At 42.1% G+C, this 24,565-nt stretch overlaps 1 protein-coding gene across 1 annotated transcript in view; it reads right to left on the reverse strand.

The window, feature by feature from the left end:
- CADPS (calcium dependent secretion activator) overlaps positions 1-24,565 on the reverse strand; it is a 246,120-nt gene that overhangs the window by 44,354 nt on the left and 177,201 nt on the right. Inside the window, exons 17-20 of the mRNA XM_067303622.1 lie at positions 16,301-16,407; positions 10,581-10,737; positions 9,423-9,564; positions 2,707-2,853 (exon numbers count right to left, since the gene is read on the reverse strand). Coding sequence (XP_067159723.1) covers positions 2,707-2,853; positions 9,423-9,564; positions 10,581-10,737; positions 16,301-16,407 — 553 coding nt within the window. The remainder of the gene's footprint in view (positions 1-2,706; positions 2,854-9,422; positions 9,565-10,580; positions 10,738-16,300; positions 16,408-24,565) is intronic.

The following is a 24,565-nucleotide window of genomic DNA, read 5'->3' on the forward strand; positions in this document are numbered from 1 at the left end:
TTTTCACAGTATAATCATATCTCAAACCTCCACTTACAGAATAAAAATACAGGCCTTGATTGTGCTCTGTTTGTGCGGAGAGATTTATGCGTCCGTAACCCTTTTCTCTCCCTCTCTCCCTCTCCCTCACTTTTTTGCAGAACAATTACCGAGGGAGCTTCAAGAGTTTCAACCCCCTCCTCGCATACCACTAATGCTAACACAGTAATTTATAAGATATTTAACACACCATGCATTACCACTTGTGCTGACATCATCTATAGAAACAGATGAGGGAGGGTGTTTCTATTGTGACAGATGCCAGCTGCATTGAGTTAATGCTAGAGGAAATTAGAACTAATGCATACAGGGCTACTGCAAGGTGAAAACCAAATTCCCAACATGCTAGAGGGGTCCTACGGGGTCCTGGGCTCACGGAGGTAACAATATAAAGAATGAATCGTCTCGATCGTAAGATAAATGTATCTGACACTAAGCGACAGGTAACATGTCCTTGATGGAAGGGAAGGGTGAGTAAAAGGAAACCAGGAAAATGAAAAGATAAAGAATCAGGCATTTCCTTTAACGGTGTCTTTTATCGAAGGACAAGTTTGTGGAACAGTCTCAAGTGTTCACCTAGCCACCATTTTGCAGTTTCTCCTGGTTCAAACCTGCGCTTGGGTATAAGTAACCTTTTGGTAGTCTAAACCCAGTTTTGGAACTGCAAGAATTTATATTTTAAATAATTAAATATGCACAAATGCAATAATTAGTATTTACTACAGCAATATTTTGACACACATTTGCTTTCAAAATTTTAAAAGCATTTTCTTGGTCTTTTTCTTCCTTTTGAATCAGCTCATTATTAGGGCTCCGTGCAAGCAAACAATATATTATATTTATTTCCAAGGTGAACTGTTAATATTTTGCTTGTGAGCACCACAGTCACTCACAGCAGCTTGTGATATGCTTTTTATGCTCAAGCTCTACATTTTCAGAGGGCTTACCCAGTTTTCTGCCATGACATGATTCTTATCTTTTCAAGAGCAATACCACAAAGCATGCACAGAGAAAAAGATTAAAACTTCCGAGTAATTATTTACAGACAACTGCCTAGTCTAGCCTTTAACACAGCTATCTTAGCATGAATATGAGTTGTATAGCTTTGACACATAAATGACTGTGTTGACGTTTTAAAAGTTATTTTAAAGCTGTTGGAAGAGAAAACATCAGCGTTTGCTTTACTTCTTGTGCATTACCACTGCTTTCCAACCAAACTTGCGCATGGCAGAGGCAGTGTGGTGGACTCCAGGTGTAGATGTAATCAAGGGTGTTTCCCAGCTCCCGGCTCCCTTGACCCTGCCGCCGCTCTCCAGCGGCCTCTCTCAGCACCCATCAGCCCTGATGGAGGACAAGCACGTGCCCAGGAGCACCTCTGCCCAGGGAAAGACCAACGCGCACTTGCCTGTAACTCCCCTGAGCGGGGATGCTACCATGAGCTGATGCCCTCCTGCTGTGCGGGAGAGCTTTGGAGGCTTCCTTCTGTCTTAATTTTTAAGAGAGGAGAGAGAGTCGGGGAAAAAGGAACTAGAAAATTAGTTTTTTTGGCTGCGCGCTGGTCACAGCTTGGTTCCTCGAGCTGCTGCTGGGGAGTCTGGACTCTCTGTGGGACAACGCGGAGCCCAAGGAGCTGGAGCACTTGGGCATGGGGCAGCGCGGCAGATCATGGGGAGGCTCATCACCACGAGCCTCCGGGTGGGCACAGCGCGGCTCTGCACCTCGTGGGCGCTGTCGGCTCCAGGGCTGAGGGCACGGCTGGCTGAGACCATCCCATGTCAGTGTAATCCTGAATAAACCTGCGGGAATTTGCAAGGAGAACTGGTGAGATGTCAGCTTTTGTGCTCGGACCTCTCAGGAGAACAGCTACCTCGAATGCAGAGAGACTGGTTTAGTCCTCTGCGTGCTGCCCTCCACGTTGCTTGGTGGCTGGGACTTTAACGAAAATCTGCTACAGAAATAGAAGTGGCCAAATCTATGCTGAGCCCAGGGATTTGCAGTACCTCCTGAGCTCTATGTGCACATCTAGGGACACTTTGAAAGGCAATGGGAAGAGCACAAGGTTCCTACAAGGCTCCTGTGCTCCTAAGCCACAATCTAAAGCTGACATTAAAGTTATTTTTCTTTAGTTGGTCATCGGATTATTCAGGCTATGAAATTTAATTGCATTCTGGGGCCTCCCACTAACTGAATAAGAATAGTCACAGTGTGTGTTCCTCTTTGGTAAACCGTTTCATCAAAATTCAGATAAAAGTTATCATCTGGGGAATGTGGAGCTTGCATTAATAAAATTCATATTTAGATCTACATCTGGTCCACAGAAATTGGTTCATCTTATCTTTTGGACAAAACTCTTTGCTGAGACACATTATCTCACATCATATGCTTTGTGGTTCATACGTCATTCAGACCATGCCCCGTTGTCGACAGCTATTTTGTAAAGCAAGATACTTGCTCAAACTCTCAGTGGGAGTCAGACAAATTTTCAAGATTTAAACAAAACCCCCTCAAAATACACATGCCAGAAATTCACGAGTGTCTCATTCAGGAAATGTCTAATTAACTGTATCACTCTTTAAAGTTTTATATAATGCACAGAAACAAACAATACATATCCATGCCAAGATTACTTTAAATTTAAATGAGATCTAATTTGAACTGAATACACACTCAGAATCATAAATAGCAGCCATCCATGACGGTGCAGAAAAGCTAGGCATTTGTGGGATGCCTAGCGGGATGTTAACTGGTAGATTTGGTACTTTAGGGAGATTCACATTTGGTAGATTCACATTGGGCAGATTACTTGTTAAACTCCTGTGGAAGAAACAGACAGAAAGAAAAAATACCATAACAGTGACAATGCAGATGTAGCAGAAGCACGTGACACTCATAAACAAATCTGCAAAGTTCACAGCATGATGACAGTTAAAAAACTAAAGCAAAACATTTCAGAAAGAAGCATGAGTATGGAAGCTTAAGTGCACTGTTTTTGCAGTCTGCAATAAAAAGCGAGTTACTTAAAAAAACAGAACGAAAGAAGAGGAATCACAAAGTAGCAAATTAACAGAGTACTCAAACACCCACACAAAAACTTTCAAGTCCTGATACCATTTCAAAAGTGCAGAGAGCAGCCTTTACTTGAAAATATCTATCTCATAAGCAAGCGAATCCCAGTTCTTACATACTCAGTTAGGTAGGATGGATACATGAAATAGCTACCCTAAGAGATCTACTGTACTAGAAAAATTGGAGTGTTTTTCTTGATAAGGATGCAAAATAATAGACACAGAGTTGGAAATTCTGGCCCTGCTGAAGTCCATAGGAGCTTTTCTTGCCACTGAATTCAGTGGAGTCAGGATTTCATTCCAAGAACTTGCTGTTTTTCTTGTACTCTCCAGATAAAAAAGATGGGCTTATCTGGAGCAATGAAGTGGGGAACCGCAAGGTTCTTCCTAACCAAAGACCAATGCCCTGATCCTGCCTGGGGATTCTTGCGTGCAGAGAAAACAGCTCCTGCGGGTTCGCCCAAATCTATGTATGTGAACTGTGAATGAATTGCACTTAATAAATCCAGGACTGGTACGTGAATGTTTCTTGGCTGGAAATGGGCCATGAGGTGAATAGGACATTCAAAGGTTAATTTATGAAACATGTGTGCCTGGGCATCATGACTGTAATAAACATTTTCAGATGTGCAACTGTTATGCAAAAACAGGTCTTTTAAAAAATGGGTTAGGGTATTAATTTAATGCAACATACTCTCCTGAAACAATGCGCAGTATAATAACACTGCATGCCTAGAGTTTGCAAAACACCCTGACGTATTTCCATATGTTAGGTCCCTAGATGTTATAATTGGTCTGGCTCTATTTTAATGAGTACCCCATCACAGTTATATTTTACATGCAAAATAAAAATGTCGGGTGGTTCGGGAGAGCAAGAGACAGAACTCGATTACCTAATTCCCGTATTTCCTGGCTAGCAGAAAAGAAGCCAGTTTCAGAAGTATATCTTGTTTCTGCCTTAACATAATAATACTGTGCGGCACATTGTGACACAGTCCATGGACGGTCTTTACAATCTCATTTCAGGAACAAATCCATATGCTTTTATAGCACTTTTACTGGATCATTATTTGGGCTCAGTAAAAATGGAATCAGGACTTCAGGATTTCAGCTTCATCCTGTACTGCTAAAGTCACTGGCAGCTTTTCTCCTGATGTGCACGGACACAGCTTCAGCATTTAAATTTCCCTTGACTTAATGACTGTACCAGAACATGCCACCTTAGAAGGTCTCTCCCATTCCCCCGGCTGAAATTAGAAGTTGTTATACAGGCAGCATTACATGGAGTCTTGGAAAGCTATCAAATTCGATATTCTGTCTTCCAAGGAATATCACAATCTTAGCAGTTTTCTTGAGTCACAAATACATTTTGAACAGCATTTCTTACTATAAATTTTGTAAATCAAAAGCCAAAGTAATGGGATTTTGCTGGCTATACAGTATAAATATTTGCTAATGCAAGCAAAGATCTGAACTATGTCACTACAAGAATTCAGCTTGTCACTGGTGACAAATCCTAGGGAACTGATAGTGACTTGGATCCCCATTCTCCCTCTGTGAATAAAATCCCATGTCTGGGGAAAAAAACGATCCAAAGTGTTTCTCCAGTGAAAAAAGCTATGTTCTTGTTTTCCTTTGTTTCTACACCTCTTAGTGGTTCTGACTTTATGCGATCTGCTTGTTCTCTTTATTAAGCAGTAAGCAGATACGGGCATTTACTAACGTAACACCACCATCCATTGTTTCCATTCATACTGTATATGCCTATTAAGATGACATGATTATTGAATGATACACAGATTCCATAGTGATTGAGAGAGTGTTAAATCTTCAGAAATGGCAGTGCATGTGGCAAAATACTGATATGGAATAAATAAAGAAATAGCAAGAGGTGGACAACATATAAATGTATAAGGAAAAGCAACTTAAATAACTTAGCCAGATGGTAAATACATAAATCAGAGGACCTTTGGCTTTAATATTAAAATTCAAGAAGTGACAGTGTTATATTAATAAAAACACTGTATTAATAAAATATGACTTCTAGAGTAAACAGTATACTATATTCACATGGAAACATATTTCTTTTATACAACACATTATTTTGCTGATGTAAGGATATGTTGCAAGAATAAGTTAATACTCTTAAAACAAAACAAAACAGCAAAATAATGCAGTGTATTATGTTAACATACAGTAACTAATTTTAAAAATATTCTCCTGAATTGACATGCACAGTTTTGCAGGTTCAACTGATCTAATTATCTGACTAACAGTTGCAGTGAGACCTGTAAAAAATGATTAATATTACCAACAAATGTTCAAGCCTGCAGTTGCTCAGACCATAAAACTACAGGTCCACGATGAGAAACTGTTTCTAAAAGCTTGCCATGCCTATTTAAGATAGGTGGCTAAATATAACCTCAGCCAGCAGGCAGGGAATGTGGGCATTTGGATCACCAAAGACGAGGGCTGCCTGATTTTAAGAAGACTCGGTTTCAGGACTGGATCTTGGCACATTTGATTGAAGAAGTACACTATGGAGCGGTATTGCTCGTTTTCTAGTATTCTTCTGATTCACTCCCATTTTTGCCTGTTAGCTATGTAAATGGCTCACACCTGTATTTCCTATTAAATTCTCAGTGCAGCCAGCCTGGCAGCATCCTCTGCGACGGCATCCCAAGGCTCACACTGTAACTGCAGTACTGACCACACAAAACACGTACCAGCACACGGGGGCTACCGCCGTAGAGTTGCCCCGATACTGAAACGTGGGCAAAAAATCACAGTATTTTTACGGAGTTGTCCCCTGGTTTCAGGATAGAGCTAAATGAGAGCCTTGTCCATACTTGGACGCTCAGTTCCTGTGTGACCCCCGAAATGATTTACTGATCGAGGAGGCAGCCTGTTTCTTCCATCACTATAAATGCTTACTCCTAGGCTGAACGAGTACTCCAAGAGCAAGTCTTTCCACAAAAGTCTTGGTATGAAGCAAAGAGCTTGCAAAGGGTTAGTGAGCAATTAATAGATTTTAAAGCCAGGACTACTGTGTGCTAAAGGCAGCCATAGGTCAACGAGTAACTTTCTAGTCAAGTAACAGAAATTGGTTGTCATTGCACTGACTTCAGCATTTGCTCAGAAAGATCTTTCAACACAGACACACGCACAGAGAAACACACACACACCCGTACGTGTCTGGTGGCTGCAAGATAAATTGACGTTCTCCGAGAAGCTAATATGAAAAAAATCATTGCACAACCCTACTTTTTGAAGACCTCTCAACTCACCAGAGAACAGAGCTACTCAGTATCCTCCGTATTTGGATCACTGTGCCTAAGGACAAGCGCTACACATTTCTCTGCGTGGATTCACACAAGCACACCAGCTGCTCTAGCTATAGGGCAAGGACCCCCTGCAAATTCAACAGCTCCGCAGAGGAAGACTATATAGCCCTCATGAGCACATTACATCGATGCTTTTTCCCCCATGTTTTCAATACTTAACAATATCTTTCTCACTGTTTGTGATTTCTATACCTAACTTTGGTAGCATAAGGTGCAGAGTATTCAGCAATGAAAATAGAAGAATTACATGCTTGCAAACTGCCATCTGGTCAGGTTATGGAGGGCTACATATTTCAGCCTTGATTGCAAGCATGAGCATAGAGAAACCCTTTCAAAAGACTCTAGGTTACGGAATAATTTCCTGGCTGACATGAGATAATGAGATTTCGTTCTCGCAGCTCACTGTAGAGATCCAAAGCAGGCTCAGTGGAACAGACATCTATGCTGATTTACCTTTCCAGGCCAAGATGAAAGCATTTCTTCAACACGGAGGAAAGCTGTGGAACCATATACCACGTGGTGTTTTCAATGCCAAAAAAACTGTGCTGCAAAGGCTGTAATGGAAGGCCATGACTTGGCTGGTCCAAAATATTTGGAAATCAGTGGTCTAAAAATCAACAGTGCTGCAGTACAGACAAGAAAGTGAAGAAGGAACTAGATACAGCAGGGCAAATCAAAGAAAACATGTCTATATGCCTTGAATTTTTCTGCAAGTTCACTGCGGATCAGATGAAGAAGAACAGGTGGCCTGCCCAGGAGGCAAAAGATGAAGATACCTTAATATTTAGTTCTGAACAGTGCATGAGAACTGTCATAAGACGTTAGGCATGACACCCCTATTTTCCTCTCCGCACTACATGCCACCCTCTGCGCGTTCGCTGGTAAATCCCTTTGTCAGGTCAGATCCCGCTAAGCTGGCATTTGCAACTCACACTTCCGCGTGTGAGACACAAGAACAAAATACCAACTAGTGAAGAAAAAGAGAGTGGCTCTTTTCACCAGATGGACACAAGCTTCTTGCGAAAAGCGCTCACTTTCCTGCTGGAACAGATCTTTTAAATACCCCAAGCTATAAGATGGATAGATATTCCATCCTGGGCTTTCACTTGTCACTGCAATGCACAAAGCATTCAGCAAGTCCTGAAAGTGCAAAACCATGATGACTAAGAAAAGATCTTTTAAAAACTATCAAAGTTAATTTGAAAATGATAGATTTTGGCATATCGGAGGACATTTTGACAGGCAAATACCATAGGCAAGTACTTATGTACATCTACAGTTTAGCCACAAAGGTAATTAAAAGCCAGAATAGTATCGGCTTCTGATAAAAGCAAAAAAGTAGAATTAATTGCTTATTGAATGCTTGACCGAGGCGGACAGTTACACAAAGTTAACTGCCTCTATTTCATAACAGACATGGAAATACAAATATATTTGTTACTAAAGCAGGGCTCTAAAACTAAAGTTAATGCTAACTTTGAAGTGCAATTCTGCTTGAAGGAGTGGCTGTAAAAATGGCATTCTCCTACTCGAAAGATCTATTTCTTGTATGTTTTCTGGGTCACATCTGCTTATTTGAAACATGATTTTTTAGGATTTTTAATCCTGTTAGCCTGCAGATCAAAGACAGCAAATGGAAAGTGAGAGAGACTCCTGAATGCCAGCCACTTAACCCCACTCAAAACAGAGGGGATGGTCAGGTGTCAAGAAAAGGCCTGAGATTTGGCAGGCAGAACCCTTACGGATGCCGAGGATGCACAAGAGAGAAAGGAAAAAACTTGGGTGATCAGATTCCAGGTTGCATATGGGAGGCTGGCTGCTGAACAAAATCTCTTTTCCTTGTAAACTGAACATATTTGGTGTGAAAAGCCCTGAAAGACCACACGTTCTTTTATACAGCAACCTTTGAGAGCACAATGCCACTTAACTTCTCCTAGAGAATCACAAAAAAGCAGGGAAAACAGACTCTCCAGAGGTCATCCAGTCCGACTCCCCAGTCCAAGGCACCATCAAACTCCCGTTGTTTGCATAGGGTCAGTCTTTCTCTTTTAATATCTTTATTAGCAGGAAAAGTCAGTGCTTTTCCTTTGTAGGATCTGACTTGGCTCTTAAGAGCAAGCATGACAGGGTTCAGCAGTGCTTCAAAACCTGTGAAATAACAACAGTAATCTAAAGTGCATGCCACATTTTTATCATCCGCCAGTTCTTGAGTTCAATCGGGGTTTCTCTCAGTCTGCTCATTCCTTGCTTGCAAACTCCTACTTTTCAGAATTTAATAATTGATCCTGCTTGAACCATCTCGCCTATGTTTCCTGGGGGTTTCTGTGCGCCAGCGGCTTGTGAGCTCACCAGCTTCCCTCCAGGGCTGGCCCCTTCTGCGCCTCCTCGACACAGTCACGAAACACCTACTCCTGAACGCGGGGGGCTCGGGGGCAGCGGCTCCAGCGGGGACCTGGAACTGCTGCCCCGAAACACATGTCGCAGCCAGCAGCAGCGGGGCTGGTTCGAGAAGTACAACGCTGCACTATCCCTTCACAGGGTGGGTGGAAAAAATGAGTATCGGGAAGAATAAATACAGCAATGACTCACACAGGTTATAGGGCTGGACTGAACGCAGTAAAGCAAGGTTTTTGTTCTGAAAACAAGCTATTTGAGTTCAAAAGCAGCATTGGAAAAGGCCTTTTGGAATGGGATCCAAAAAGCCCTGCCAACTAAGAAGGATTTCACATTTTCAAGCTTCCATGTCCAAAGGCACAAGGTTTGAACTGAGGTAGCAATGCATTCAAAAAAACAAATACCATTTCCTTCATTAAATTGAAAACCCTGAAGAAATCAGGCCTTCTATTTTTAGCATTAAACTAGAAAATATAAAGCACTTTCTGCATGTCCAATGTAAAGTTTGCTAATTCATCTCTGTACGAATCTCCATCCATTTGCACCCAAATTCCGATTGTATCAAAGGAGGTTTCCTTACTTTACTGGCTCCCATGATTCCCGCTCAAAGCCCCTGTGAATTGATTGTGCAATTGAGGACTCCATCAGATCGACATATCTAACAACAAGTGGAGCAAACAGGTCTTGAAGGTGTTTGTGGAATTTTCCATTGCACAAATTATCTAGAATAGATAAATAAAAGTATAGTAAGAAACTACCGTTACTAAACACCTCTGCAACAAACCACAGCATGGCACTTCATTACACAATGAATTTGTCAGCTAATAGGAAGAAACTTCAAGAACATAACAGGAGCTGGCATCATCACCAACGTTAACGACAAAGATAGCAGGAGCGGCTTCTTAATTGAAACAAGCAAACAAACAATGAATCTTTTTTTTCCCATTAGTGTCAAACTTACAGGTTACAAATACATTACCACCTCCTGTGAATAAAATGGATGTAAGAAATACAGCAGGGCAAACATTATGGCTTTTGCAGGGAGGAGAATCATTTCTTCTTGTTACTCACTACCACGATGCTGAGGATGAATCCCTGGCTTCACTGCAGCCTTGCAAAGCTCCCGGGACCCTGGTCTAGGACCTGATTGAGGGCAGCGAGAGCTGAGCCACCAGCCTCCTGGGGAGCAGTCGGACCAACACGGAGCCTGCCAAATCCCCAAGCGTTTTGCCGGTATGTGCCCACGTGCTTTGGAGAAGACTCCTAAACCTCCAAATTTCGCAAAGCACTGTTCTTCTGGATTATTCTTGCTTTCATTTACTTTACTTTAAGTATTTTCCTCCCTTCCTTAAAGTCTTTTAAAGCAGGGACTGTGTTTTGCTCCATGTTAAGTAACTGCAGTACACACATATAAAACAATACACACACTTAACAACAGTGAGATCTAATGTACCTAATTCCCTGCTGATCAGGCAGCCATTACCAAGAGACTTGAGATGAAGCAAAACAGAAGTTCAGCTTCTCACCTTTGACTGAGGCATTTGATTTAAGGCATGTCTGTCTGCGCATCAGAGCATCATTTTTTTTCAAATGGAAATCAAAATTAAGTCGCTACTAAAAGACTATTTACTGTAAAGCTCTAGCCATCTCAGTTCTCTGTGCAGCATGGAGAAGCTAAAAGTATTGTCAATAACCTGAACTGCCCAATAAAAAGAAATGATCAAAATACAATACATACAGTCGCTACGGAGGAAATCGTTTAGAAGCTGAAAGAGCGGGAAGCTGTCCCACGTGTCTGGGGGTTGCACCTCTAACGCAGCATCCATATCCACTGCAAACAGCGACAGGAAGGTCTCCGCGTGCTCAACCATTAGGTCTGACCACCAAGCAAAGGCCTTTGGGGTTGGTAGAGAAAAATAATAAAAGAAATGTATTAGTCCTAATAAAGCACAGTAAATGAGGCTAGGCCACATATCTAAAAAATGTGCATCCCACAGAAACTACCTTTATTGTAAAGAGAACAGTGCTTTAAAGTGTTAGCCTGCACATGCAGTGCTAATCGCATGAATTAGGCACTGCTGTTTTTATACAAAGTTTTCTTGTAGAGGATCTATTCGGAGCGCCACTGTAAAGCCACACAGTTGTAACATGACAAGAGAAGGTTTTATCTGTTCAATTTACAATAAATCACTTCATTCATCTTTTATCATGCTAAATATCAGAGAAATCAACTAGTTATTATTCTAAAGTATAGAAATTTGGGAGTTTCTTCACTGCGTTTGTGGGTTTTCTGCTGTGTTTTCCAACAGTTTAAATTTTATTTGGATTCACTACTTCCATTTGTCTTGAAAAGCTAGAAGCCTAAGACATTAAAATCTGTCCTAAATCTCTCACACACTTATTTATTTCAAGCATCACCAGTAAAAGTTACTATAGCACTGTTCATTTTACAGGGTTAGCTATACACATCCATATAAACACACCAGCACCTTCATAATGCTACTTATTAGGAAACCAATTACAAAGCTCTATTATCAACATGCCAAAGATTAAAAAAAAAAAAAAAAAATCTAAATCAAGCCTGTATTTTTAAAGAGGCAGGAAAAAAATATATCTAAACTTGAAAACCAAAAAATATCAGTGAAGTAACTCATTCTCATGCACATGGGTCCTTCAGATTCACTGTGCGGGCTCTCTGACGTGACATTCACATCATACATGGCTCAGATGTGAATGTTTCAAACGCATGCATGCGTGTTTAGTAATCACTTCTGGCTGGGAACATGCAATATGAGAAGTGCTGTTGTTAGGACCATGTGCTGTAATTTTTTAAGTGATAGGAAATTACTCAGTGACTTAAAGGATCTAAGAAACAGCTCTCCAGCACTTTGCAAGAAAAAGCAGCATAGGCACCAGACCTTTATAGATGGGAACAAATAAATCGGTTTAAAGAGGGACTGTCAGTCAGGAAGGGATATTTTTTGCCTTCTGGAAGGAAGATTTTGGCAGACATGAACAGTCAGAATAGACTTTAACTTTCTCAGGTTTGGTTTTGATTCACGGATGTTTTCCCACTGACACTGATGAGAACAGCAGGATGCCAAGAATCCCTTTGATTGCTCCTGTCCTAGGGAGCTGCAGGGAACAACTCCAAGCCTTTGGGACTATTTCTACTCCTTTACTCCCTCCATTGCAAAAGAGACTGATATTACCCTGCTATTACTTCACTGCGTTAAAATAAAACCAGTGTAAGACGTGCCTCGCCTGGATGCAGCCCCGGGCGTTATGCACCCAGAGCACATACAAGGTGTGAAATAACCGGCCCCCAAACTCATCTCACTATGGGGCCTGTCCTGTCCTTGGGGTGAAGGTGCATGTGTCACTGCAGAAAAATCTGGCCCTTTGGACGCTTAATAAGTTCAGGGTCAGCAATGATGATGACCCTGGATGTTTGTGGGGCAGTTGTTCTAAAAAAGCCAAAACCACCATGAGGAAGCCCAAGAGAGCTGGCACAGCAATGCTCTCCAGCACTTCCACGTCCACGTCCAACCGTGTGCACGGCCAGACGCCTGATATTGCTGCTTGGACGGGTGTCCCCCGCACAGTACACCTGGGTGAAATCCTGCATTAACAGCAAGCTCATGTGAACTGAAAGCATCAGGACTCAGGGCTGCTTCTGACTCAAACTTTTGCCCAAAACGCAGGTGAGAAAGGAGCAAACACTAAGAAGTTTTGCAGGTGAGCGTCCTCTTAAAATTAGCAGTGGTCTTCAGGGGGTTTTCTTTTCAAGGAGGATGCCAGAGTTGTCCTTGCACTGATGGGGTTTCTCTGGTCGCTCCTTTTTTAGCCAGGAGCCTCCCACACTGCCTCCCTGCCCATCCATGCCGCACAGATCGGCGTGCGCAGAACGAGCGCTACCAAGGGTCAACTGCAGTCAACGTTTTGGGGGAAGGAGAAGAGGGGAAGCCAAAGAGTATCTTCTGCAACAAACCCCAACATAATCAATCACTTCAGAGTCATGTAACAAAAGCCTGCTTCCATGAAAAAGGAAAAAAAAGCTATTTTAGAAGAAATTAGGAAGAAAAGCATGTGATCATTTGCAGAAAAAAATATGCCCAAACCAGTCATACTTTTCCTTTTGCTGGAATAGTCAAATTTCAGTTCCATAAAGCTCTAACTCGAGTCAGGATCCTCAGCCTCCTCCTCCCTATTCTCAGTGAGCAGGACCTTCCTGCAACGGGAGCCGTAGCACTGTAGTTCAAAAACCTCTTTCAGGATGGTAACAGCTCATTTATTTACCATCTACTTACCTGCTTTGTTTAAAACACAATTTTAGGGAAAAAGGAAGTGCGCTTTCTAGCCAAACACAGCTACTGCTGTATATTTTACACATGGGTACACATGTATATATGCATGACTTCAAAGAGTTAAAATACATATATACATATACACATACATATACATAGAGAGAGAATGCAAGTTTAAAAATACATGAAAGCTAGGGTCTGTGGCATTTGTCATCATTCATCCACAAGAAGGAAAACAGAGCTTGGAGACATTTGATGAGCGAGATGACATAATGACAGAGACTTCTTGCTCTTATGTATTACATATGCAGGCACACTATTTCTTCCATATTTTATCTGGGCTGTTTTCCTTCTTTGTTACAGGTAAGCCAAACCCTACGTACTAAACAGGGTATTTCTGTTCTAAGGCTTTCTGAACGTTTTCCATGCTGTTGTGATTGGTTCTGTGCTCAGAGTTTCGTTTTCTGGGTTCTCATTGGCATGTCTACCTGGATGTGCATGTGGGGGAGAAAAGGGGGGCATTTTAATTGCAATACTGTTGATTTTCACTAAATAAGTCATACCTTCAGTAAGTGATGCAACTTAATTTCCTGCTGACCTTCCACAGTAGACCTAAGAGTGGTAACTTGCAGCTTGAGCTTTCTCAGCTCCAGGTGAAGGGACAACACGTTAAAAAACTCACCTGGAATAATTAATTTCATAAAGTAGCTGTAGTTACACTGATGGAAGCAGCATAGCGCAGGAGTTTGCTTTGATTACAAAATAAGACGTGCTGCAAAAATGCGCAATGCCTCAACACTTCCCATCGCACAGAAAGAGAATCATGTGGCTGTTATGTATAATAAAAATAGTGCGATCAAACATTCAGTCTCTTGTTTCCCTTCCTTTGGGGAAAATTCAAAGTGTGCAGAGCGCTGGCAAACTGCCTGTACGCTACTGAAACGCCGCGCAAACCCTCAGGACAGGAATTCAGTAGCGTACCGACAGCGCGGGGGCTTCCGGACAGAGATGGATTTCACCCTTTCAGGTCACCATGCAGAAGAAGGGACCAGTATTTCTCCTATTTGTGTTGGCATTAACCTTCTGTCTCTAATCAAAACCTTGTGACAAAAAACACACCGAAGAACAGTTTTGAATCTTCCTCCTTGCAAGGATCCAATCGGTGTAGCAGAGAGCATGACTGGCCCTCTAATCACTTGCTCCAAAAGTGTACTGTTTTGAAGATAACCTGTATTTTAAAAATAGCTCCTTCCAGGCTGGTTGTTCATATGGTCTACGCTGGTGACGAGTGGAATAAAATATTTGTTATCCTTGGACAATTTAACACAGCTCGTGTGCAAGTGCAGTGCTCTTGAGCACCCTCTCACTTCTGCAAAAATGAAGTTTATTTCACTCTTCACCACGGATATTCTCTCTCTACATATAAATACTGTATATCCACTACAAGGCACATACAGACAAAACCATAGGAAGAACACTATCATTCTAGTCACTCGGGTGTTACTTACTCCATTTCCACCACAGTGTACTATAGATCAGGTGAATGCAAAACAACATAGGTAACAACAGGCTGAGGAAAGTTTCCAGGCAGGTAGGGTTGTGTCGGGATGTAACTGCAGCGCTCGTAAAATATACCCATTGCTACATGCATGGACTGGATAACTATGCCACATTTACCCTCCTGTGTGAGGCTACCAATTCCACAAGCAGCCCGCTCAAAGTTGCCGTTACATTCCTAGGTCAAAGTTACGGAAGCAAGGGTAACCCAGGTAAAACCCCATCAGGAAACATGGCACTGAGAGGGCATGCACGAAATATGACAGGAGGTGACTCCGTTCATTCACTTTAGTCACATACCTCTTTCCCCTGCCAGGATCATCCAAGATTGAATGAACAGTAGAAAAACAGGGAGGAAATTTAAATATGCAATCAGGCATTAGTTGGGTGTTGTGGATTGTTGTGTATTATAAATCAGTTAAATTATACTGCAAATTTTAAATAGACATTGGCATGATTTTTAGGTGACTGTGAAATTAGTTAGCAAATGCTCTTAATGCAAAATATAGTGATTATATATATCGATGGGAAGGAAAAGAGAAAATAGTGAATGAGTGTTACCAAACCTACAGTCATAAACAGTAACTGTCCACTCTGAACTTTAAGATGATTAGCTTTTCAACACTTATCAGAGAGCACCGGCTTTATACAGAACCCAGGGCTCAGTCCTGCACATACTTACACGGGGGCGCAACGTCACTTACTTGGGCAGTCCCTACCAGGTGAAAATGCCAGGACGTGTTGGCAGTGGGACTACACCCAGCACTGTTAGCTGCCTGTGGGTTTAGGTGCTTCCAGGATCAAGCCACACGCTACTGATTTTCTTATATATGTTTGACTTAGTAAGACATAGATTGTCTGGGCTTAAAAGTGTTTTTAAGACATGAATCTAGAGTGCATTGAAGAGTCAAGAGCAATTTCATTAGGCATTGGATAACCCCAATAGCGAGCAACAGGGAATCATTCATTCTGTCCTTGGTGACCAGCAATTGAGGCATTCCCAGCAAGTCAAGGCAGAAGAGGCCAGCAGAAAAGCAAGGGAGTTACAACAGCAGTTTATCACATACAGCAGGGCCCAAGTCAAAGCCCTGGAAACAATCTGAATGTTCAGAAAGGGACAAAAATGCATCAGTTTTTGCAGTGTTTGACTTGCTACGACTCTCAGCAGCAGGAGTGGGCTGCTGCTGACAGTGACCCACGTTAACGATGTCTGGAGGTACGAACACAGGACGTCTTTTGGAAATACGACCTTTCTCAAAAGCGCACAGGCTCTCTCTTGTATGTACTTGGTGGTGAACCTATTTGGCCAGACTCAGCTCTCGCTGGCGTGGTGTGAAAGGCTGCAGACTGACGTAGATGAAAGCAGAATTTAATTATTTTTTCCCTTCAGCCCTCCCTCCCCTCTGAAAAAGCAGTCTTCCTAAACTGCGCTTTGCCTTCATTACACTGTATCACCGTTATTTAAGAACACCTTTTGGCTTTAAAAACCAGCACCTGTTCAGAAGAGGTCAGATAAATACGCAAAGCTATTAGCAACCACCAAGCCCCGGCTCGAGGCCTGCGGGATGTTATCTCGCAGGGCGCCGCTGCTCACCTCTGCATGGTGTTCTTCGTTTTGCTGTAGCACTTCAATTACCAATTCTGCCAGGCGTATTGTATCTTCTAACTTTTTAGCTGGTGTGACTAACCGGCCTACATTTTCTGTAGTACAAGAACTCGAGTTAAAAGGGAGGCAGAAGGAAAAGCTAGATGCACAGTAAGTCATTTTAGGGGTTTCAAAAAAATCCCATAATATTCTACAGCTTTAAAGATCTTTTCATGCATATGTTAAATGCTTATATAATTAGTACTGAGCAAACCAGAAAGCCACATTCGTTATTATACTATGAAAATGCAGTGCTCCAGCTCCGAATTTCAAAATACTGTCAGAATTGTTTTGTTTTCCGTGCTGAGACGGTGACACTTTATTAGTTCGAATAAGAACATTGCATTCCCTAAAGACAGCATCTGGCTAGTAATATATGAACAATATGTATCCTTCAATGTAGATGGTGCTATTACAGATATCATGTCTGCATTACTTTAAAATGCTTTTTAAAAGATCAATTTAAACAAATCTGTCTTTACATTTAATAAATTGTTAAACTTGAGAAATTTAAATGTGACCTACTACTGAAAACAAAAATTGCAGGTCTGATTTGCTCCAGGATTTAACTCCACAGAGGTCAAGGAGTTACGCATGCTGGAGGGAGTGGAAAGTGGTAAATCCCACTAGGTGTTCATAGGTAAGATTTTTATGGGAAAACAGATGCAACTTTACAGCAAAAACCCCGCAAACAAACCCAAGAGTTTAAATCCTGGAGCTTGGTGTTTAGCTATATTGAGCTATTTTGCAGCATTTTTTAAAAAAATAATTAAATCATATTCTTACAGGTATCATATTATAGATAACGTATTAAACATCCGAGGTGCTAACAATCTGGCTCATTTGGAGTATTTCAATAGAAATAATGAACAAAATAATACATATAGTCACATTTCTGTTGAATGACAGCTGCCACAGAGCTGATAAATGCAACCACGGCAGTTTCTAAGAACTGACACCGGGACTCACTTTCCTGAGGTTTGCAAAAGAGGGGAGACCTGCTCCCTGGGGAGCCATCTCCGTCATGGGACGTCGCTGCATTTAACTACAGCTGGACCGCTGGAAGCGCTGAGTGGGGCCAAGCCTGGCCCTCTCGCGCAGCTGGGACAAGGAATGGGACTGCACTTTGGGAGTTATGCCAGACAACCCCACGGCCAATTCCTACCTCTGCGCTTAGTACATTCTGACCTCTCCGTGGCATTAAGGCTGGAAACAGCATAAATAGGCGAGGTACCAAAAAAAGAAACAGTCAAATCGATCTGCTGCAATTAGCAGTATACAATTGACTCGATGGGCCCCAACACAGCGAAACGCTGGAAGTGCATGTATTTAAGTTCCTTCACTAGCAAGACATTTAACCTGGGATTTCCAGGGGAGCCCAGGGAAGCCAGCAGCTTGGGTCTTGCTGAAATGCAAGGTGGCTGGGCATCTCACTCCTACTGCAAACTGTAGACCTGTGCACGCACGAGCTTTCTGCTAGTGCTGAGGTCTTCCTTACCGATGGGACAGAAATGTATGGCAACCCACAGATGCAACTGCTCTGCTGCACTGGGTCCCATGCCAAGTGTCCTGGGAGAAAACCTGCCTTGCTGAGGGCCCTGGGACATTTGAGAACTCTAGTCTCCACCACAAAATCTTGCCTACTCCTGGTTCTCCCTGAATACGTGTTTATAGGTAAGAGATTTCCCATGGGGAAAGAAAAGCCATATTTTTCAGAACCACCCCCATTTGGGCTGCCCTGTGAGGGCATCTGGGCTGTTCTTCAGAGGAGCTCAGCAACCCTGTCAGCTGAAATCAGGCCTTGCAGGTGCTCTGCTCCCCTGGGAGATGCAACGTAGCAAAGCACTGCGCAAGTGAAACGTGTATTTTTGCTGATTTACACTACAGGCAGGGGCCTTGGGATTTCTTTCTCACTTTCCTTTTCATTTCTTACATCACTGGAAACAAAAAAATGTCCAGATTCTCCCTAACATGTTTAACTGGGCAAACACTGAAATTGGAGAACTGCTGGCTAACATGTCATTCTTTCTCCCATTCAAGTCAGCACCTCCCTGACAACAAGAAGTAGAAACTTCTTCCTTTTGTGCAAAAAGAGTCCAAAGAAATGTCCCTTTGCACACTCTGGCTGCTTCTGCACCTCCGGAGTCACAGGGAAGCTTTGCCATTGATCAGAGCAGCATCAGACCCATTCTCATTTGCAACACTGATCTGCTCTCAAATACAACTAAAAGACAAAAGTGTTAATAAGAACAACTGCTCAGAGATGCTGTCTTTAAAGAAAATATTGATGCTTATACAACTTTGGCAGCCAGCAGATGTCAATCTTAATTTTTTTTCTTCTTATTTTAAATATTTCCCTGGTTAAGTTACTATACATCAGAATATTCTGCTAAGATAGCTGGAGCACTGACAGTTACATGAAACGTATACGATATACTTATCAAACATTTCATCCAACATCATGTAAAGCTCATACATATTTATAGTTTTCATGCAAAATGTTATGCAACAACAATGTTATTTTGTGCTGACGTTGATATTTGAAAATGTTGCATATGTCAGACATTGCTAGACAAAAAAATGGACATTTTGAAATAAATGCTACCTCTAAATCTCTAAAAACCTACCACATCATGCGGAGTATTTTGTATAAAGCTGCACATGAGAACCAGCTTTCTAATACTAAACTAAACAAGCAACTGCTAGACTACAAAACCACTGAATAAAAGGAAGGAAGACTATTACAGTACTTGGCGTCTGCTTGGCCATGCCTTTGAGCATATGATTTATTATGTTAGTCTGCGTTTGAGGAGATGATGGTGGCCCAGCCGGTGGCTTAGGCTTGGACGGACGGGCTGCTTGTGCATGATGGAGAGAGACGCCAAAAGTAAAGAGACATATGACTTCATAAACAGTGACAAAAAGATGAAAACTTCGAAAGAAACATAAGCAGAAATGATCAAATACAAATGGAATAAGCTGCTGGTTTTTGCTTCTTGGTACTTTAAGTATTACACAATAATGACACAATCTGACAACGAATATTACAGAAGTCAGCAGATTCTAACATCCTACGTTACTGTGCAATCAGAAAGCTAAAAATTCAACATAAGTATGACACCGCGCTTCATGCAGCCAAGTGAGAAAACTGAATTAGGGTAATTTAGTTAAAACTCTGGAATTCAGAAGAGGTGCACTAAGAAAGATCACCTAAAGTCAGCACCCCAGTGCTTAGGTACATTTAGCAATAGAATAATGAGCCACAGGAATTAATTGCTTTGCAAATATCAATTACACATTTTAGAATTAAACGTCACTGTTGGTTAAAGGGAGCTATAAAATATTCTTGTGCAATTTAAACATGTAAAAAAATCTGTCACTTAAAAATGTGTGGTTCCTGATCGTTTCCAGCTCATTTAATTATTTTCAACTTGGAATTCTAGTGGCTTTTATATTCTGGGTTGAATCATATATAAAAACTTGCCAGCTCTATCAAATATGTTACTTGCTATTCCAAATGTTAGAATACTGCAATCAGGACTTGACCCATCTGTCATATAGTTTACAATATCAGCATAAGAAAAATTCAAAGAAAATAGCCTTTAGTTTTACATACACTCAGAGATAAATTATATACTGTGAATATATTAACACAATAGTTTCTATTACATTTAATAACAGTTTTTGGTAGCATTGTAACTATTTTTAATAATTCCATTTGCAAGGAATCTGGCATATTTATCTGGACATTCTATTGCCAAAAGTCCTTGCCATTTTGCTTGCATTTTCCAGCGGGAAAAAAAATTGGTTGGCTTGCACAGAGTAGATTTCTGATTGCTTTTAATTCTCACAAAATTATAACAATTATCAGAGTGTAATAAAGAATATTCAAGTAAACCATTAGTTAAAGAATATGAGTTAGGTTTGTTCCCTCTCTCCATACATATGGATAGATATACATACATAAACACACATACAGTGCACATGTGCACACGCGCACACACACACACACATTTTTAGTCTTTTAGGCTGTGTAATCATTGAATACAGATCTTTAGACTGGCTTTTGGCTTTTTTTCTGGTAACAGGAAAAGCAAAGCTAGTCGTTCGTCTCTGGAGTCACCCTGATCCTCGTTCATTGTTTATCAAGGGCGGCTCTTCCCCTCGAAACAAACCTCTCAGCCTCGAGGGATAAAAATAACTGCTTTTTTGGGCATAGGCCTAATGAATTTCAGTCTAATTTAAAACATAAGCAACAGTTCAATTTGGCTACTGACTGATGGCTCCTGAGCTCAGCGCGGACACCTAAGAGGAATATTTTGCCGCTCCCCGCTCCGGAAAGCAGTTTGTGCGAAGGTCCCAGCAGGGGAAGTGCTTCTGGCAGGAGGTGACCGTACGTCTCTTCCCACCGGCACCTGTCAGGGGACACCTTGCTATCCAGGTGAGTCCCTTCGGCTCCAAAGTTGGGAGCATCAAAGAGGCACGGCTCTTCCCGAGAGTATCAAAGCCGGAGGAAAACTGCATCCTGGCAAGGCAGGCGTCCCCGTGCTGTGACCCTGGCTCACCCTCAAACGTGTGTCCAGCCTCTGCATGGCCAACCACGGAAATAGCCGTGGACTGTGAGAGACAGAGGTGCCCACAGCGGCCCCGGGGAAAAACACGTTTTGGACTTTGCTGATTCCTGCAGTTTGGAATCGGCCTGACTCGCGCAAGTGTTTCCTGTCCCAGGGAGAAGTCATTAGCAGAAAAGGAAGAGGAGGAAGAAGCAAGTGATAGGGCCGCACTGGGACTTTCCAAACGGCTAGTGCAGGGCGCGCAAGGCAGCCTGGAGGAGCCTGCTGCCGGGCGGCTGTCAGCACAGTGCCCCAGGGGGGTCTGCATTGAACTCCGAGGCCTCCAAGAGATCCCTCCCTTCGGCTTTACCAAAGGCCCTTCAGTGCTCCTAGCATCTCCCTGCCTCCACCCTTTCTCGAAAACAAACTTCCGTCATGGACTACCGCAGGTTAAGCAATAAAGTCTCGATGTATTTCCAATCTGGCCCAATCTGCTCACTTAGTCAAATGTTCTGCTCTTGTGCTCATTTTACTTTTTTCAGCCCCAAATCCAGGGTTTTTGCATGAGGGCTGCAAAAACACCTGGAGCCGAAGGACAGGCAAGCTCCTCGGGCAGCGCGGAGGAGCTCCCTCGCTTCTCTTGGAGCACAGAACCCCTTGCGAGCCCGGACCGATGCTTTTTTTCCTGTCTGCCTCTTTATTTGTTAGCCTTGTAGCGGTACTGTAAGAAAATGGAAAAGATTAAGTTCTGGCTAAGGAAACGGATTAATTTCTTCCCTAGCTTTAAATGGTGACATGACTCCAACGCCCCACTAGGTGTTTGAATTTAAGTACTGCTCCGGGTCCGAGCCTCAAAGGGGGGTGGGCGATGCACAAGGTCCCTCTTCACAGGGGACTTCAGCGCCTGCCTGGCGCGAGGGAGATGAGTAACGCAGGGCGCTCGGTACGGCAGCCGGCAGCCGTCCGCGGTGCTGCTGCAGCGTGCGGCAGATTTTGCTTCGCTTTGGCTTTTTTTCCCTTCCCTGTCCTTTTCCTCTTTCATCCCTCTCCGGTTCAGTTTAACATCAGAAATATTCTTATACTCTTTGCTCGCATGTGTCAAATCAGATTTAAATACCTCAGCCATTAAAACCAAAGGCAGAAACTGCTTCTTTCTTACTAACAAGCTGACAAAGTGCTTCCCTCAAACGGACAAACTTGCACCAAAGCTATTTACTCTGTGACTGACACTCGCAAATGAAATACTTGCAGAAACCCGAATCACTGGGCAAATAAAATTTTGGGGGTTGTGTTTGCAATAAGCTTCAGACTGCAATGACTGTAACAGGTATATTACAAAATCTGTGCTACTCTGGGTACATATATTGCCTAAAATTCACTGGGGGCAACTCCTTACAGATTTGAAACCTTTCCAAAGTAGGTATCTGTCACCCTGCAACCTGATTTATGCTAGATGGACTACTAACACATCAGCAACAGTGAGAATTAAACCTGGAACAGGAAAAGAATATTGTGGACTTTTCATATTTTTTTAAAAGCACTGCCATCAACTCAGTGATTTCTTCGTAATAATTAAAAATATACAAGCCCTGCCAAAGGGTACGCGAGTGTTCTGCGCGCATTCATTTGCGAGTCAGTCGTGTAAATGTTAAAAGAGCTGCTATTCTCAAGATAACGATAAAAAATAATGGAGTTAGCCCGAGGACAAGGCACAGCGGTCTTTTATTATATTCATGAAATGAATTTGAGTACATCTGAAAGGCATTTCAGTGGTGATAACATTTTTTCTTTCAAAATAAGATGCGCTATCTTAAAAGTAAGAAAAATTCATAGAACTGTTTTTTCAGCTCACACAGAGACTCTAATTCAGCTCTTGAAACTCAAAAGCAAACTGTGCTCCTTCTGATGATTATTCAGCCTGGTGAAGAATTCTTACATATCTGAGTTATATCTCACGCTTCAGGCAGCAAGTTGCTCTGAAGTTGGTAAGAGACTTGTAGAAAGATAATGCTGCAACGCAGACCATCACAATTTCTGAAACTCTTGTAAATACTTTGATACTGTTTTAAATAGTGCCTTTTAAAGGGCAAGAGGAAATCTCGAAAGCCGCATAATGATTGCTTTGTTAAACAGCTGAATGCTACTGCAAGGAAGGAAACAAATAAAGCAGCAGTTCAGCAAGCACATAAATACAGGTTGTATTTATGTCTGAGCTAAAGTGCATAATTTATTAATGGCTTCAGTCTCCATTCCTGCCTACAAGGACTGATGTTTTCATACATTTTGCATCTGTATTTGTTTGGGAAATGTCATTTGATTTTCTTCTAAGTTTTGTGGTTTATCAGGAATACTGGAAGTGATAACCTAGAGGTGGCTGGGCTGATAAATCACACCGAACCTCTTCTTGTCTCTGACTAGATTAATAAACAGGCGGTTATAGTTGCTAATATTTCAACGCACTCCCTGAAAATCACAGATATGTGCCTACGGCTTCTCAGGCTGAGATCCAGAAACAGGGAAAGCAAGTGAGGTAAAGTGAGCACAGGGAGCTGAGTCCAACACAGCCGAAGCCCGTATCCTTATCCCACTGGTGCTTCCTCGGATGGTGGAGTTGGGATTTTCGGGACAAGCAGAAATGATGTTTTTTGATGGCTCAGGAGTAGCTGGTTTCCCTTGATGACTGAGTAAAAAGACTTTTGTGGGTCAACAACCTCTCAAGTTATTCTCTGCTTACTGAACCACCTGCATGATCTCTGCCCCTGTCCCGCAACTGCCGCGCCGGCACCAAGCACCGCAGTCGATTGCTGCCTCCAGACCTGGCTCTCCTGAATTTCTAATCTCCACGAATCAACTCAGAAACACCACAGGAAGCCTCTCTTTGGCAGAAGCCAAAACCAAACCACAATACAAGGAACATTCCGCCTAAAAATTAAAAACTGCCTTACCCTAAACACAACTAATTGCCAAAGCGACAGCTACAGGCTTGGCTCGCATCTACTCTAAAGCTGCCTCTGCATAACGCCAGCCGTGTAAAGTGGCATTAGCGTAAATGAGAGCAAGATCCCTTAATTCCGCGGCACTTGAGCCCAGTGCAGCGTATTTCACAAATCCTTTACTTACGGGATGGAGAAGTTACTGTTTTCTGAAGAAACAATGGATTCCCAACTTACACAGATAAGCAGACAAACACTTATTAAAAGGTTGCACTTGTTAATTTGAGTGTTAGTAGTTTTGTCTGATTAATAATTAAAATAGGTTATTAATCTTTAATTGTTTTAGCCTAATGTTCTGTTTAACTTTCTATTTTTAATCAATATTTTTAAAGCGAGGCAAGAGAATACACGTTCTTCAGGAGAGGGGAAATTAAAGGGTGATACTGTGGTTTAAGATGAAGTTGTTTTTGGTATCTTATTTTTACTCTTGTTTTTGGTTAAATAAATAAAAAGTCAGGGCAAAATTCACTAACTCTTGTTTCCACTTAAGCTGAGGAACTGATTTCAACTTCAGTCCTGCTGATCTTGCCTGAAAGTTTTTCCATTAAAGAGAACAGGAGATTTGTGGGCACAAAGTAGGTAAGTTATGACTCACTGTGTCCTTTCCCTGGCTTTGAGCATCGAGAAGAAGCAGTTTTATTTTTAAATGAGTAGGGCCATAGAAATGT

The sequence above is a fragment of the Apteryx mantelli genome, chromosome 12 (assembly GCF_036417845.1).
Source record: "Apteryx mantelli isolate bAptMan1 chromosome 12, bAptMan1.hap1, whole genome shotgun sequence".
NCBI classification, from domain to species: Eukaryota; Metazoa; Chordata; class Aves; order Apterygiformes; family Apterygidae; genus Apteryx; species Apteryx mantelli.